General features: G+C 43.1%; 1 protein-coding gene across 2 annotated transcripts in view; it reads right to left on the bottom strand.

Annotated features, from left to right (window-relative positions):
* Positions 1–15716, bottom strand: part of LOC130371680 (zinc finger protein 281-like) — a 49578-nt gene that overhangs the window by 12918 nt on the left and 20944 nt on the right. Inside the window, exons 4-6 of one of the 2 annotated variants that reach the window (XM_056577536.1) lie at positions 6225–6348; positions 4538–4621; positions 328–446 (exon numbers count right to left, since the gene is read on the bottom strand). In XM_056577536.1, the coding sequence (XP_056433511.1) occupies positions 328–446; positions 4538–4621; positions 6225–6348 (327 nt within the window). Of the gene's footprint in view, positions 1–327; positions 447–4537; positions 4632–6224; positions 6349–15716 lie in introns of both variants that reach the window. The other variant, XM_056577535.1, reaches the window with a different exon arrangement.

The following is a 15716-nucleotide window of genomic DNA, read 5'->3' as shown; positions in this document are numbered from 1 at the left end:
ATCCAATTCTCAGTATAGGCCGTGTAGTAATCAGCTTGAAAGATTGGGATAGTGTGGGACACCTTGTATACAAAATAACAGTTCTATTATAGTATTGACATTATGAATATCGATTAATAAGGCATTTCCTCTGTGCAAGCAGCGCATTTTAACATTTAGGATAGGGAAAGGGCATCGGACTACGATTTGGGTCTGGAACCCAGAACATTTAGGCTGGGTTTGGGTTAGACCCTTGGTGTTAGGGTTAGACCCACACTATCCTGCCCCGTTGGATTAATCATCAGCCGCCTTAGCAGGAGTGGCTGCTGGCCCCCTGATGAGCCCTACCTGTTGGCAGGTCTCACAGCGATAAGGCTTCTCGCCACTGTGCGTCCTCTTGTGTCGCTCCATGTGGTACTTCTGGATGAAGCGCATGTTGCACTGGTCACAGCAGAAGGGCTTCTCTCCTGCAGAATGAAGCGATGTGTATTAATATATAGAGAGAGAATGATCCCTGGGTTCAGAGAATTATCTATGGTGACATCAGGCTTCATGTACCTTACTCACTGCTAACAGAGCCGCCACCATTTACTACATCGACATTTTTATAAGTACCAATGCTTATTGTTAAATGTCCGAAGTTTGGACCCATCCCCCCTAGCTGGTTATTGCATGGGGTCAATAGCAAATACCCTAATCAAAAAGTAACCTCTATCTGAAGTTCCAGTGTGTTGTAATCATGTTGTAACAGAAACTATGCAGCATTCAACTTGGATCTCTGACCCCAAAGGGTCTTTCGAGCATTGTGATTACTATAAATTTAACATTAGCTCCTTCTTTCCCCACCTGTCTACTCTGTGCATCTCGAACTGAGAGCTTCAGAGTGCTTAAGTTTAAAACAGCTCTGTCGCTTTGAGTTTACAGAAGGGTAAGACCTATTATTTTACATGTATTCAGAAAGAACTAATGAAAACCGAGTTGAAAATCGTACAAGTGTGTATTGATATTTGTGTCACAAGAACAGAATTGGTTAGTTTTAAAGGCTATATTGTAACACTTTAAAAACATTTGTTGGAAAAACTATCAACCCTTGTATGCTTCAGTCTAGGTTGGTTAATTTCTGCCCTACCTTCCTGACATTTCCCGGATGTCACAGTAAAGCACTGTATTTGTGCACAAAGAACCATGAATATAAATAAAGGTTGACACTGAACTGCTGGTGATAGAAGTCATTGTACCATATTTGACTTTCTAGCCTACAATGCCATGTCTAATGAGAAATAAGCCTACTCAGTAGGGGTGTAACGATTCATGCGATGCATCGATTGTCAGTCCTACCGATTCAACTAAATCGATCTGCTAAAATAAATAAATAGAATGAATCGCTTTGGCTTCACCAATAATCAATATAAATGCTTTAAATCGTATGAATCGATTATGATTAATGTTTTAAGACTTTAGTTTACACGTTTATTTTGTGAAATGCAGCTTGGTAATCCGTAACTCGTCATCAGCTAGTCAGCTCATTTTTTTCACCTTTCAGAAGAATATAGAGTCTCACTCACATTATTGCATTCACGGATATAGAATTTTGGTTCAAAGTTACTGTATCGAATCGTGGTTTACAGAATCGAATCGTTCCAGTATGGCTGCTATACATACAGACATGCTTTAAGTTGACGTTTTTTTTTAATTAATTAAAATTATTATTTATTTTTTTATAACGCGATTTGGAAATCTAAAAATTGTTCCGTCCATTCATCTCCGCATAGCACTCGTTCTCCCTGTCATTCTCGTACACACACACACACACACACACACACACGGAGCGAGAGCGACGATACGCTAACACATGAACCCACCGATGTCACCCGTCGCTTAGCAACCGGACACGCTGGGGTTGATAAGTTACCGGACTACTGTAACTACTACGGAGTGATAATAACAAAGATGTGAATCAGGCAATAAATCCAATTTCCTTGAAAGCGGTAAAGTTCGGTGTGCATTAAAGTACAGACGGAGTGGACCAATTGCGAACTACTGCAGCTGCTCTAAGTTAAACCCCAAACTAATCTGAATAAGTGTTTATAGCGGACTACACCACCTCTTCTATTCCGCATAGAATTCTATTCCGAACCGATTGAGGCGTATGTATATGATACTTTTCTATTCCGATTGAGCTGTTCTTCCACAGTTACAGTTACATGCACACTCACTGACGGCTGATTCGCCCGCTCCTCCTGTCCACGCGCAATGCTTGAGGTCAATGGAAAAATATATTTGGCACAGAGAAGACGGTCTGCGACATTTGCAGTTTACCAAAGGTTAGTATGATATACTGTGGTCTAACACACTTGCCCAAATTTTTTGTTAACTCAGAAAAGGTAATATTAGCTTTATGAACTTAACGTTATTGATATTGAACATCCCGCACCCGTCATCATAGACAACGTCGTTGGTAACGCAGCGAACACTGCGATTAAGAGGAAATACGGTTATAGTTTAGATAGACCTATACCGTGCCCATATCAAAAAGAATAGAAAACAATTATTACATTCTATTCTTAATATTATTTTATTCTGACTCTGAATGTTTGTTGCTTTAATCCAGATGAGTATTGAAAAGTTTTTTCTGCACCAAAAAAGGCCTCGTCCAGACGACGCGGAGCAGCTTGAGGAGGTAGTTAGCTTAGTCTGAAATCAAGTTGAACAGTCAAATGGCTGTGGCTAGTAAATGTTTATTAAATATATAATAAATTTATTTTGAATGTTCCCAGGCATCAAACAGTGCTTCTCAGGGGCCGGGCTGTTCAGGAGAGATACTGATTAATATAGGCCAGGAGGACAGCAGACAAATGTTGCTGAAACAACTAGGGCTGAACGATTTTAAGAAAAAATTGAAATTGCGATTTTTCTGGTAGAGATTGCGGTTTCGATTTCAACCACGATTTATTTTCTTTAAATCAAGTTTCAGTATAAATTAATATAACCAATGAATTCCATTAAGGTAATGCAATAATGAAAACTGCTGGCAACAGATTTCAAATGCAAGACTGTTTATTCAAGTACCTAAGAAACAACAACCAAAAAAGTCAAATAAAAAGGGAGCCCTCTTTCTTAAGTAAACTTGCTTCAATGGCTCATCAGCATCAAAATAATTGCACTTTTGTAAAATATTAAAAAAAAAAAAAAAAATTATTATTATTATTTCTTTAAAAACAAATAAAAAAAAAACGCAGCTTTGACGATCCCAAAATCGTAATGCTTGAGATCGCGATTTTCGGTCGAAAACGATAGATCGTTCAGCCCTAGAAACAACAGGTGAGGTGGAAACAGATTAGTGTAGATTTTAACTTAAAAAAAATAAGTAGGGAAAGTAATTTCGATCCTTCCGTTCCTGGTAGAGAAAATGTGCTGATCTGTTCATTGTAGGTCATCCAACCCTACATTACTGGCCTGGAGACAGAACTGAAAAGGAGGTTCCAGGAGCTGGACATCCTAGGAGCCTTCCAAGTCCTTAGACCTCAGTCGGCTGCCCTCCCTGACAATATGTGCATTGCATTCATTATTTTAGTTAGTTGCCTTGTTGTAACTAGTAGTATATTGTTACTATTTATTTTATTTTTCCAAAAAAGTTAAATATTGGTTCAGGTAGGTCTTGAGATAATTTGTACTTGAAATAAAAACCTCCAGCTTTAGTTGTCTGTTGCAATTCATTCCTTGAATGTCACAGAATCAAAAGTTCTGGTAAAAACTAAACTTATGCGCTGACGCCGCCGCCTCGCCGCGCCGCCCGCGCCGCCCGCGCCGCCCGCCCGTCCCAACCCCCCCCACCCACCCCCGCACCACACATTGGTCCTTGGTCTGTGGGAAACACTGCAGTATAATCATAAACTTGATAAGTCTACTGTGCTTTTGCTGGTGCGTGTTTGTCACATGACCAAAACACACAATGAGTTAGTTTCACAGGCTATATTGTAAAATTTGAGACACATTCCTTTAGTTTAGGGGACATGTCAATACTGGTAGGCTACTATTGTAATTATATATGCAAACGAAAAACAACAAATCACGCCGTTGAGACTTTACAGACAGTCCTGAGGTACAATCATTATAGTATAGTGGCCCATCATGAAATCTGATTCATTTTGAAACATTTTTAGTTTGGTCATTTGGTTTGTTGACAATCGCAACATGCAATATTATCTGCAGTATAAATTCAGTGTGATGTTCAATATTCACTATTTTTTGCTTCCTAAGCACAATAGCTCATTGAGAGCAGATTTATTTCAGATAGGTCTCGTTAACACATATTTCCCCAATGCCATACGATGACCGTGATATTAGAAACACTTCTTTCTTAACAATATCAGTGGTTTAACAGTGTGACAGATCGTTCAATGTCTTTAGAACAAGACTAATCTGAAAGACATCCTTTTTCAAAAAGCTATTTGGTTTTATAACAAAATATTTTCAATCGTTCAGTTGTGGACGTGGCGTACTGTGGACGTGGTCTAGTGTTCAGTGTGTATGGAGAGGTAGAAGGGTGGAGGCTCACCACTGTGGATCTTCTCATGTCTCTGCAGCAGGTACTTCTGGATGAAGCTCATGTTGCACTGACTGCACCGAAAGGGCCTCTCACCTGTGCGATCAAGAGTACAACCACCAGCTCACCACATTATTTTACACTCTACCTGCACCCGTCACACCGCCCCTCCCCCAGCTCAGTGCTCCTTCGTAAAAGGCAGTTAGACAGGATGAGGCCACTTGCTCACCGATAGCTACAGGCTTGATAGGCCCTTTCCACCGGTGGGTGCGGTTCGGTTAGGTAAGAATAGGTATGGAACTGTTCGCGTTTCCATCGCCCAAAGTGGGCGGGGGCCAGACTTATGCCGCTTTTCCACTGCATGGTACCAGCTCGACACGACTCGACTCAGCTCGCCTTTTTTGCGTTTCCACCGCGATCTAGTACCTCAAGTGGCTGCTTTTTCTAGTACCGCCTCGCTCTAGGTTCCAAGCGGCTGAGCCGATGCTAAAAGGTGACGTCGGCAGACGGCCGGCCACTGATTGGCCAGAGAGTGTGACGAAGTCACGAGAGCGACATGGCAACCATGCTGGTAACAGCCATAGCAGCGCCGCAGCCAACATATTCCACTTCTTCAACATGCCAGCTAATAATACGAACACCATCGCATCAATGTTCTCCATTGTTGGTATGTGGATTCTGTCCATGTGTGGGTTACGTAGGTGTTGTTTGCGTCGCGTACAAAAATACGTCACGGCCCTTTCGCGCAGACGACCCCGCCCACGTCCCGGAGGTACTATTTGCGGTGGAGAAGGACCCGCGCTGCTACCGTGTCGAGTCGAGCTACATGTGCGGTGGAAAAGCGGCATTAGCTGGGTATAGCTGTACTTATCTCTCAGTGCTCCTCCGTTGGTGTACCAAGCGGTCTGAGAGGTTGCCAACAAGTTCAAACTACACACGCAGTGTGTTGATTGGTCGAGAGAATCATCACTCCCGTGCGACAGGGGGATAATAAAAATCATACACATTACCCTCAAGGTATTTCTGGACAACGGCAAAAGCTTTTTTATTGAAGAAAATGTCATGAAAAAGTTTGCCGTCCTTCTTGGACATCCTACATTGTTGCTCTTTGTTTATTGTGTAACATTCTTCTTTTCCTTTGATTTATTAGCAGGCTACAATGTGTCGGGCTGCTATGAGGTGTCACAATGCTTACGTAGATGCCGCGGCATCGCCATCCAGCTTATCCAGCCCTACCATAAAGGTATTGTCGGCGGTGAAAACGCAAGCCGTATCTGAGCTGTGCCTAACCGGCCGGTGGAAACGCACCATAAGGCTTCTCACACTAGTGAGTCACAGCCGATCAAGGCTTTCCACACTAGTGAGTCACAGCTGACTCCCAGCTCGCTTCAGTCCTAGGTCTGCTTATAGACCTGGCACCAGAGGCTTGCAGTGTAGGACATAAAACATATCACACGGACTAGGTCACTGCCATCTCCGGAGTAGGGCAACATTATTATTAGTATCCTTGCTCATAACGTGTTGAGTCAATTGCCTGTTATATTTAATTTCTGAGACAACATTGCCGGGCTTGGACCGTGTTCATCTGGGACGATTGAGGGCACCTCCTGAGTCAAAGAGCAGGAGGGTAAAACAGTGGGCACAGAGATGAGGCTGGTGCAGGGAGGTGAAGCTGCTGGGACCACCGAGAGCCACTCACCTGTGTGGATGAGCACGTGTCTGCGCAGATGGTAGGAGCTGCGGAAGGCGGCGCTGCAGTGCTCGCAGATGTGTGGTTTGGAGCTCGGCGACAGGCAGGAGCCGTCTGGGTCCAGCAGCATTGCCTGAAACCAAACGCGTGTTGAACCTTTTTACTATTTATCGAAATGAGGACTAGAGTTAACTTTAGAGTGCTTATGGATAGGGTCAGAACTGACATCACAGAGGGTGTGGTGCTGAGGCTGCAGGTGAGTCTCAGGAAGTGCGACACTACATGTTTCCCAATTAGGGCTGCAGCTATCGAATATTTTAGTAATCGATTAATCGAGTAATCGGATAAAACATGCATTGCTTAATTGAAAAGTAATTATAAAATATAGCTGCGAGCAGCAATGTGGGTGTCAAGCATGATGGGACTCGGTAAGCTAATGCTGCCGGATGGACGTAATCGGCCAGGGGGCTAAATGACGACCGTCTCGGTAATCGGCAATACCGACAGCCGGTGGGATGAGCGCTATGCGAGTACTCGTCAATGTTTACCAATTGGGAAAATGACCCCACCTAGAGGTAAGGGCGCAGTACAGTCTGCCTGACAGAACAAATGTCACAAATACATAGGGGTATTCGGAACAATATCCCTTAAAGATACACAATGTAAACAAGCATCCGTTCTGGAGGTGGTTCGTGAAGCATCTAATCCAGTGGGAATTGCATTTTATATTGTAAGTGGGCGGAATGGTAAATATAGTCATTGTTGCATTATACATTAAGTACTGCTTGTCGCCACACGAGTGCAGTGTCTACTAGGGCTGTCACTTTTTATTCGAAGTTCGAATATTCGTTCGAAGGTGGGGTGAAAAGTTCGAATTCGAAGTGTAATTCTCCATTCGAACTGTAAAAATGCGCTATAAAGAAGAGAGCGGCGAGTGGCTTTTCCTCAATAAAGCGGCCCTCCTGGATCCCCGCTTCTCCCGGTTAGTCCACCTTTCCCCTGCACAGAAACATCTCGTGACTGAAAGCCTCTCACACGAGCTCATTGAAACGGAGACCTACACTGATCGCACACGACAGGGAGAAAAGTCCGCTGCTGCGCTGGGCGCGATGGGCAGCCTGTTTGGGGACTTATACAGCACGGGTGACAGAAGCAGCTGCAGCGGTAACGGAGAGCTGCGAGACTACATGTAATTTTCTTTCCGTAAGGAATAAAAAGAGCAGCATGCCGTGTTGGAGGTCGGCCTCACAGATTGTTCGTTTATATAGGCTGTGTGTGCCATGGACGACATGCGCTCCGCATATCGCGCTCCGAGCAGTTATTGTTAATGCGTAAAAGACAGCCGCACTTGTGTGTCGGAGCTTCCTCTTGTTGTGTTTACAAATGTGTTATCAAAGATGTGTTTTTATCCTGCTGTGCTGTTATGAATTCAGTAGGTATACGTGATTTCCACAAGAAATAAAAAGAAACACGACAACAGTCGTTGTCGTGTTTCTTTTTTTTTTTCTTTTTTTTTTTAATAGTTCTATGGGCAGGGGCGGGGGTCGAATGTATTCGAATGTATTCGAATTAATTATGGACATACTAAATTCGTTCGAATTTCATTTTTGGAAAAAGTGACAGCCCTAGTGTCTACCCATTAATGAGCGCCACACGAGTGCAGTGTCTACCCATTAATGAGCGCCGTCAAGTTTGATTGGCTGTCACGGCCAAACGGTTTTGAATTTCAGAAAGCTGTTTGATGCATTTGTTCAGCTTGGTCTGAAGATCATATACGCCAAGTTCCATGAAGATTGGACATAATTTGTGGCCTGTGGACATTTACAACTGATTTTGACAACTTTCAACATGGTGGCCAAGTTCTGATGTTGCCATGAGAAATAATTTATAAGCTATATGGGGAGGTCTGACAGCATCATGAAACATTGAAAATAAGTTTGAAATGTACTCATGTGAAGAGAGAGGAGTTAAAACACGTCTTAATTAATAACAGCGCCCCCTAGAGGTCAATGGTCACCAAATTCATTCAGTGTCACCGTGATGGGGTCATGGGTCTATGTACCAAGGTTGGTTATGGTATGTCAAAGGGCTGCTGAGATATTGGCGTGTTTCCGGTTTGGCGGCTTCGCGGTCGAATATCATTGGCTGTCGCGGATATTTCTGCAAGAAATAATATACTAGCTATACGGGGAGGTCTAATAGTATCACTAGACATTGAAAATAAGTTTTAAATGTACTCATGTGAAGAGAGAGGAGTCAAAACACATCGACATTAATAACAGTGCCCCCTAGAGGTCAAATCTCACCAGATTCATTCAGTGTCACCTTTATGGGGTCATGGGTCTATGTACCAAGGTTGGTTATGATATGTCAAAGGGCTGCTGAGATATGGGCTTACATCCGGTTTGATTGGCTTTAGCGGGCAAACGGTTTTGAATTTGACAAATCTATTCGATGTTTTTTATCAAGCATGGCCAGAAGATCATGTGTGCCAAGTTTCGAGATGATTGGACAAGATTTGTGATAGAAGTAGCATTTTGAAGGTTTTTGACATAGACCAAGATGGCGGAAATATACGTCATGGCGCAATGACTTCATAGGGTTTGTTGAACTGGGCTTGGTTCAAGGAATCCAATGATACCTGGTTTGTGAATATTGGTCGAATGAGTCGAAAGTTATGAACATGAATGCATGTCCAACTTTGACCTGTTGGTGGCGCTAGAGCTGTTGGGCTAGCGACCTGAGATTCGCTCAATGGGCTAATGGGGCAGTCCTAAACCAGTATGCCAAATTTCACAACTTTTCACCAAGCGGTTCTATGGGCTGCCATTGACTCCCATGGCAGCGTAATAATAATAAATATAGCTGCGAGCAGCAATGTGGGTGTCAAGCATAATCGGACTCGGTAGGCTAATTCTGCCGGATGGACGCAATTGGCCTGGGGGCTACATGACGACCGCCTCGGAAATCGGCAATACCGACAGCCGGTGGGATGAGTAAATGGGAAAAAGGACCCCACCTAGAGGTAAGGGCGCAATGCAGTCTGCCTGACAGAACAAATGTCACAAATACATAGGGGTATTCGGAACAATATCCCTAAAAGAGACACCATGTAAACAAGCATCCCTTCTGGAGGTGGTTCGTGAAGCATCTGATCCAGTGGGAATTGCAGTTTATATTTTAAGTGGGCGGAATGGTAAATATAGTCATTGTTGCATTATACATTAAGTACCGCTTATCGCCACACGAGTGCAGTGTCTACCCATTAATGAGCGCCGTCAAGTTTGATTGCCTGTCACGGCCAAACGGTTTTGAATTTGAGAAAGCTGTTTAACACATTAGTTCAGCTTGGTCTGAAGATCATATATGCAGAGTTTCATGAAGATTGGACATAATTTGTGGCCTGTGGGAATTTACAACTGATTTTGACAACTTTCAACATGGCGGCCAAGTTCTGATGTTGCAATGAGAAATAATTTATAAGCTATATGAGTAGGTCTGACAGTATCATCAGACATTGAAAATAAGTTTGAAATGTACTCATGTGAAGAGAGAGGAGTTAAAACACGTCTTCATTGATTATAGCGCCCCCTAGCGGTCAATGGTCATCAAATTCTTTGAGTGTCCCCATGATTATGTTATGGGTCAATGTATCAAGTTTGGTTATGATATGTCAAAGGGCTGCAGAGATATTGGCGTGTTTCCGGTTTTCCGGCTTCGCGCTCGAATATCATTGGCTGTCGCGGATATTTCTGCAAGACGTAATATATGAGCTATATGGGGAGGTCTGATAGTATCACCAGACATTGAAAATAAGTTTTAAATGTACTCATGTGAAGAGAGAGGAGTCAAAACACATCGACATTAATAACAGCGCCACCTAGAGGTCAAGGGTCACCAAATTCATTCAGTGTCACCGTGATGCGGTCATGGGTCTCTCTACCAAGGTTGGTTATGATAGGTCAAAGGGCTTCTGAGATATGGGCTTACTTCCGGTTTGGCAACTTGGCGGTTAAATTTGATTGGCTTTAGCGGACAAACGGTTTTGAATTTGACAAATCTATTCGATGTTTTTTATCAAGCATGGCCAGAAGATTATGTGTGTCAAGATTCGAGATGATTGGACAAGATTTGTGATAGAAGTAGCATTTTGAAGGTTTTTGACATAAACCAAGATGGCGGAAATATACGTCATGGCACAATGACGTCATAGGGTGTGTTGAACTGGGCTTGGTTCAAGGAATCCAATGATACCTGGTTTGTGAATATTGGTCGAATAGGTCGAAAGTTATGAACATGAATGCATGCCCAACTTTGACCTGTTGGTGGCGCTAGAGCTGTTGGGCTAGCGACCTGAGATTGGCTTAATGGGCTAATGGGGCTGTCCCGAACCAGTGTGCCAAATTTCACAACTTTTCGCCAAGCGGTTCTATGGGCTACCATTGACTCCAATGGCAGCATAATAATAATAATAATAATAATAATAATAAGAATTCGTACAATAACAATAGGTTGTCTCGCAACATAGTTGCTTGACACCCAAATATAGCTGCGAGCAGCAATGTGGGTGTCAAGCATAATCGGACTCGGTAGGCTTATTCTGCCGGATGGACGCAATCGGCCAGGGGGCTACATGACGACCGCCTCGGAAATCGGCAATACCGACAGCCGGTGGGATGAGTAAATGGGAAAAGGACCCCACCTAGAGGTAAGGGCGCAATGCAGTCTGCCTGACAGAACAAATGTCACAAATACATAGGGGTATTCGGAACAATATCAACAAAATAATTTACAAGATATATGGGGAGGTCTGACAGTATCATTAAACATTGAAAATAAGTTTGAAATGTACTCATGTGAAGAGAGAGGAGTTAAAACACGTCTTCATTAATTATAGCGCCCCCTAGAGGTCAATGGTCACCAAATTCATTGAGTGTTCCAATGATGATGTTATGGGTCTATTTAACAAGTTTGGTCATGATATGTCAAAGGGATGCTGAGATATTGGCGTGTTTCCGGTTTGGTGGCTTCGCGGTCGAATATCATTGGCTGTCACGGATATTTCTGCAATAAATAATATGCTAGCCACACGGGGAGGTCTGTTAGTATCACCAGACATTGAAAATAAGTTTGAAATGTACTCATGTGGAGAGAGGAGTCAAAACACTTCGACATTAATAACAGCGCCACCTAGAGGTCAAAGGTCACCACATTCAATCAGTGTCACCTTTATGAGGCCATGGGTCTATATACCAAGTCTGGTTATGATATTTCTAAGGGATGCTGAGAAATCGGCTCACTTCCTGTTTAGCGGCTTTGCCGCCAAATTTGATTGGCTTAAGCGGGCAAAGAGTTTTGAATTTGACAAATCTATTCGATGTTTTTCATCAAGGATGGCCAGAAGATCATGTGTGCCAAGTTTCGAGATGATTGGACAAGATTTGTGATAGAAGTAGCATTTTGATGGTTTTTGACATAAACCAAGATGGCGGAAATATACGTCATGGCGCAATGACGTCATAGGGTTTGTTGAACTGGGCTTGGTTCAAGGAATCAAATGATACCTGGTTTGTGAATATTGGTCGAATGGGTCGAAAGTTATGAACATGAATGCATGTCCAACTTTGACCTGTTGGTGGCGCTAGAGCTGTTGGGCTAGCGACCTGAGATTGGCTTAATGGGCTAATGGGGCTGTCCTGAACAAGTGTGCCAAATTTCACAACTTTTCGCCAAGCGGTTCTATGGGCTGCCATTGACTCCAATGGCAGCATAATAATAATAATAATAAATATAGCTGCGAGCAGCAATGTGGGTGTCAAGCATAATCGGACTCGGTAGGCTTATTCTGCCGGATGGACGCAATCGGCCAGGGGGCTACATGACGACCGCCTCGGAAATCGGCAATACCGACAGCCGGTGGGATGAGTAAATGGGAAAAGGACCCCACCTAGAGGTAAGGGGGCAATGCAGTCTGCCTGACAGAACAAATGTCACAAATACATAGGGGTATTCGGAACAATATCAACAAAATAATTTACAAGATATATGGGGAGGTCTGACAGTATCATTAAACATTGATAATAAGTTTGAAATGTACTCATGTGAAGAGAGAGGAGTTAAAACACGTCTTCATTAATTATAGCGCCCCCTAGAGGTCAATGGTCACCAAATTCATTGAGTGTCCCCATAATGATGTTATGGGTCTAGGTATCAAGTTTGGTTATGATTTGTCCAAGGGATACTGAGATATTGGCGTTTTTCCAGTTTGGCGGCTTCGCGGTTGAATATCATTGGCTGTCGCGGATATTTGTGCAAGTTATAATATACTAGCTATACGGGGAGGTCTGATAGTATCACCAGACATTGAAAATAAGTTGTAAATGTACTCATGTGAAGGGAAAGAGGTCAAAACACATGGACATTAATAACAGCGCCCCCTACAGGTCAAAGGTCACCAAATTAAATCAGTGTCACCTTTATGAGGCCATGGGTCTATGTACCAAGGTTGGTTATGATATGTCAAAGGGCTGCTGAGATATGGGCTTACATCCGGTTTGATTGGCTTTAGCGGGCAAACGGTTTTGAATTTGACAAATCTATTCGATGTTTTTTATCAAGCATGGCCAGAAGATCATGTGTGCCAAGTTTCGAGATGATTGGACAAGATTTGTGATAGAAGTAGCATTTTGAAGGTTTTTGACATAGACCAAGATGGCGGAAATATACGTCATGGCGCAATGACTTCATAGGGTTTGTTGAACTGGGCTTGGTTCAAGGAATCCAATGATACCTGGTTTGTGAATATTGGTCGAATGAGTCGAAAGTTATGAACATGAATGCATGTCCAACTTTGACCTGTTGGTGGCGCTAGAGCTGTTGGGCTAGCGACCTGAGATTCGCTCAATGGGCTAATGGGGCAGTCCTAAACCAGTATGCCAAATTTCACAACTTTTCACCAAGCGGTTCTATGGGCTGCCATTGACTCCCATGGCAGCGTAATAATAATAAATATAGCTGCGAGCAGCAATGTGGGTGTCAAGCATAATCGGACTCGGTAGGCTAATTCTGCCGGATGGACGCAATTGGCCTGGGGGCTACATGACGACCGCCTCGGAAATCGGCAATACCGACAGCCGGTGGGATGAGTAAATGGGAAAAAGGACCCCACCTAGAGGTAAGGGCGCAATGCAGTCTGCCTGACAGAACAAATGTCACAAATACATAGGGGTATTCGGAACAATATCCCTAAAAGAGACACCATGTAAACAAGCATCCCTTCTGGAGGTGGTTCGTGAAGCATCTGATCCAGTGGGAATTGCAGTTTATATTTTAAGTGGGCGGAATGGTAAATATAGTCATTGTTGCATTATACATTAAGTACCGCTTATCGCCACACGAGTGCAGTGTCTACCCATTAATGAGCGCCGTCAAGTTTGATTGCCTGTCACGGCCAAACGGTTTTGAATTTGAGAAAGCTGTTTAACACATTAGTTCAGCTTGGTCTGAAGATCATATATGCAGAGTTTCATGAAGATTGGACATAATTTGTGGCCTGTGGGAATTTACAACTGATTTTGACAACTTTCAACATGGCGGCCAAGTTCTGATGTTGCAATGAGAAATAATTTATAAGCTATATGAGTAGGTCTGACAGTATCATCAGACATTGAAAATAAGTTTGAAATGTACTCATGTGAAGAGAGAGGAGTTAAAACACGTCTTCATTGATTATAGCGCCCCCTAGCGGTCAATGGTCATCAAATTCTTTGAGTGTCCCCATGATTATGTTATGGGTCAATGTATCAAGTTTGGTTATGATATGTCAAAGGGCTGCAGAGATATTGGCGTGTTTCCGGTTTTCCGGCTTCGCGCTCGAATATCATTGGCTGTCGCGGATATTTCTGCAAGACGTAATATATGAGCTATATGGGGAGGTCTGATAGTATCACCAGACATTGAAAATAAGTTTTAAATGTACTCATGTGAAGAGAGAGGAGTCAAAACACATCGACATTAATAACAGCGCCACCTAGAGGTCAAGGGTCACCAAATTCATTCAGTGTCACCGTGATGCGGTCATGGGTCTCTCTACCAAGGTTGGTTATGATAGGTCAAAGGGCTTCTGAGATATGGGCTTACTTCCGGTTTGGCAACTTGGCGGTTAAATTTGATTGGCTTTAGCGGACAAACGGTTTTGAATTTGACAAATCTATTCGATGTTTTTTATCAAGCATGGCCAGAAGATTATGTGTGTCAAGATTCGAGATGATTGGACAAGATTTGTGATAGAAGTAGCATTTTGAAGGTTTTTGACATAAACCAAGATGGCGGAAATATACGTCATGGCACAATGACGTCATAGGGTGTGTTGAACTGGGCTTGGTTCAAGGAATCCAATGATACCTGGTTTGTGAATATTGGTCGAATAGGTCGAAAGTTATGAACATGAATGCATGCCCAACTTTGACCTGTTGGTGGCGCTAGAGCTGTTGGGCTAGCGACCTGAGATTGGCTTAATGGGCTAATGGGGCTGTCCCGAACCAGTGTGCCAAATTTCACAACTTTTCGCCAAGCGGTTCTATGGGCTACCATTGACTCCAATGGCAGCATAATAATAATAATAATAATAATAATAATAATAAGAATTCGTACAATAACAATAGGTTGTCTCGCAACATAGTTGCTTGACACCCAAATATAGCTGCGAGCAGCAATGTGGGTGTCAAGCATAATCGGACTCGGTAGGCTTATTCTGCCGGATGGACGCAATCGGCCAGGGGGCTACATGACGACCGCCTCGGAAATCGGCAATACCGACAGCCGGTGGGATGAGTAAATGGGAAAAGGACCCCACCTAGAGGTAAGGGCGCAATGCAGTCTGCCTGACAGAACAAATGTCACAAATACATAGGGGTATTCGGAACAATATCAACAAAATAATTTACAAGATATATGGGGAGGTCTGACAGTATCATTAAACATTGAAAATAAGTTTGAAATGTACTCATGTGAAGAGAGAGGAGTTAAAACACGTCTTCATTAATTATAGCGCCCCCTAGAGGTCAATGGTCACCAAATTCATTGAGTGTTCCAATGATGATGTTATGGGTCTATTTAACAAGTTTGGTCATGATATGTCAAAGGGATGCTGAGATATTGGCGTGTTTCCGGTTTGGTGGCTTCGCGGTCGAATATCATTGGCTGTCACGGATATTTCTGCAATAAATAATATGCTAGCCACACGGGGAGGTCTGTTAGTATCACCAGACATTGAAAATAAGTTTGAAATGTACTCATGTGGAGAGAGGAGTCAAAACACTTCGACATTAATAACAGCGCCACCTAGAGGTCAAAGGTCACCACATTCAATCAGTGTCACCTTTATGAGGCCATGGGTCTATATACCAAGTCTGGTTATGATATTTCTAAGGGATGCTGAGAAATCGGCTCACTTCCTGTTTAGCGGCTTCGCCGCCAAATTTGATTGGCTTAAGCGGGCAA

Source organism: Gadus chalcogrammus, chromosome 18, assembly GCF_026213295.1.
Source record: "Gadus chalcogrammus isolate NIFS_2021 chromosome 18, NIFS_Gcha_1.0, whole genome shotgun sequence".
Lineage (NCBI taxonomy): Eukaryota > Metazoa > Chordata > Actinopteri > Gadiformes > Gadidae > Gadus > Gadus chalcogrammus.
This window is presented reverse-complemented; position numbering and strand designations above follow the sequence as displayed.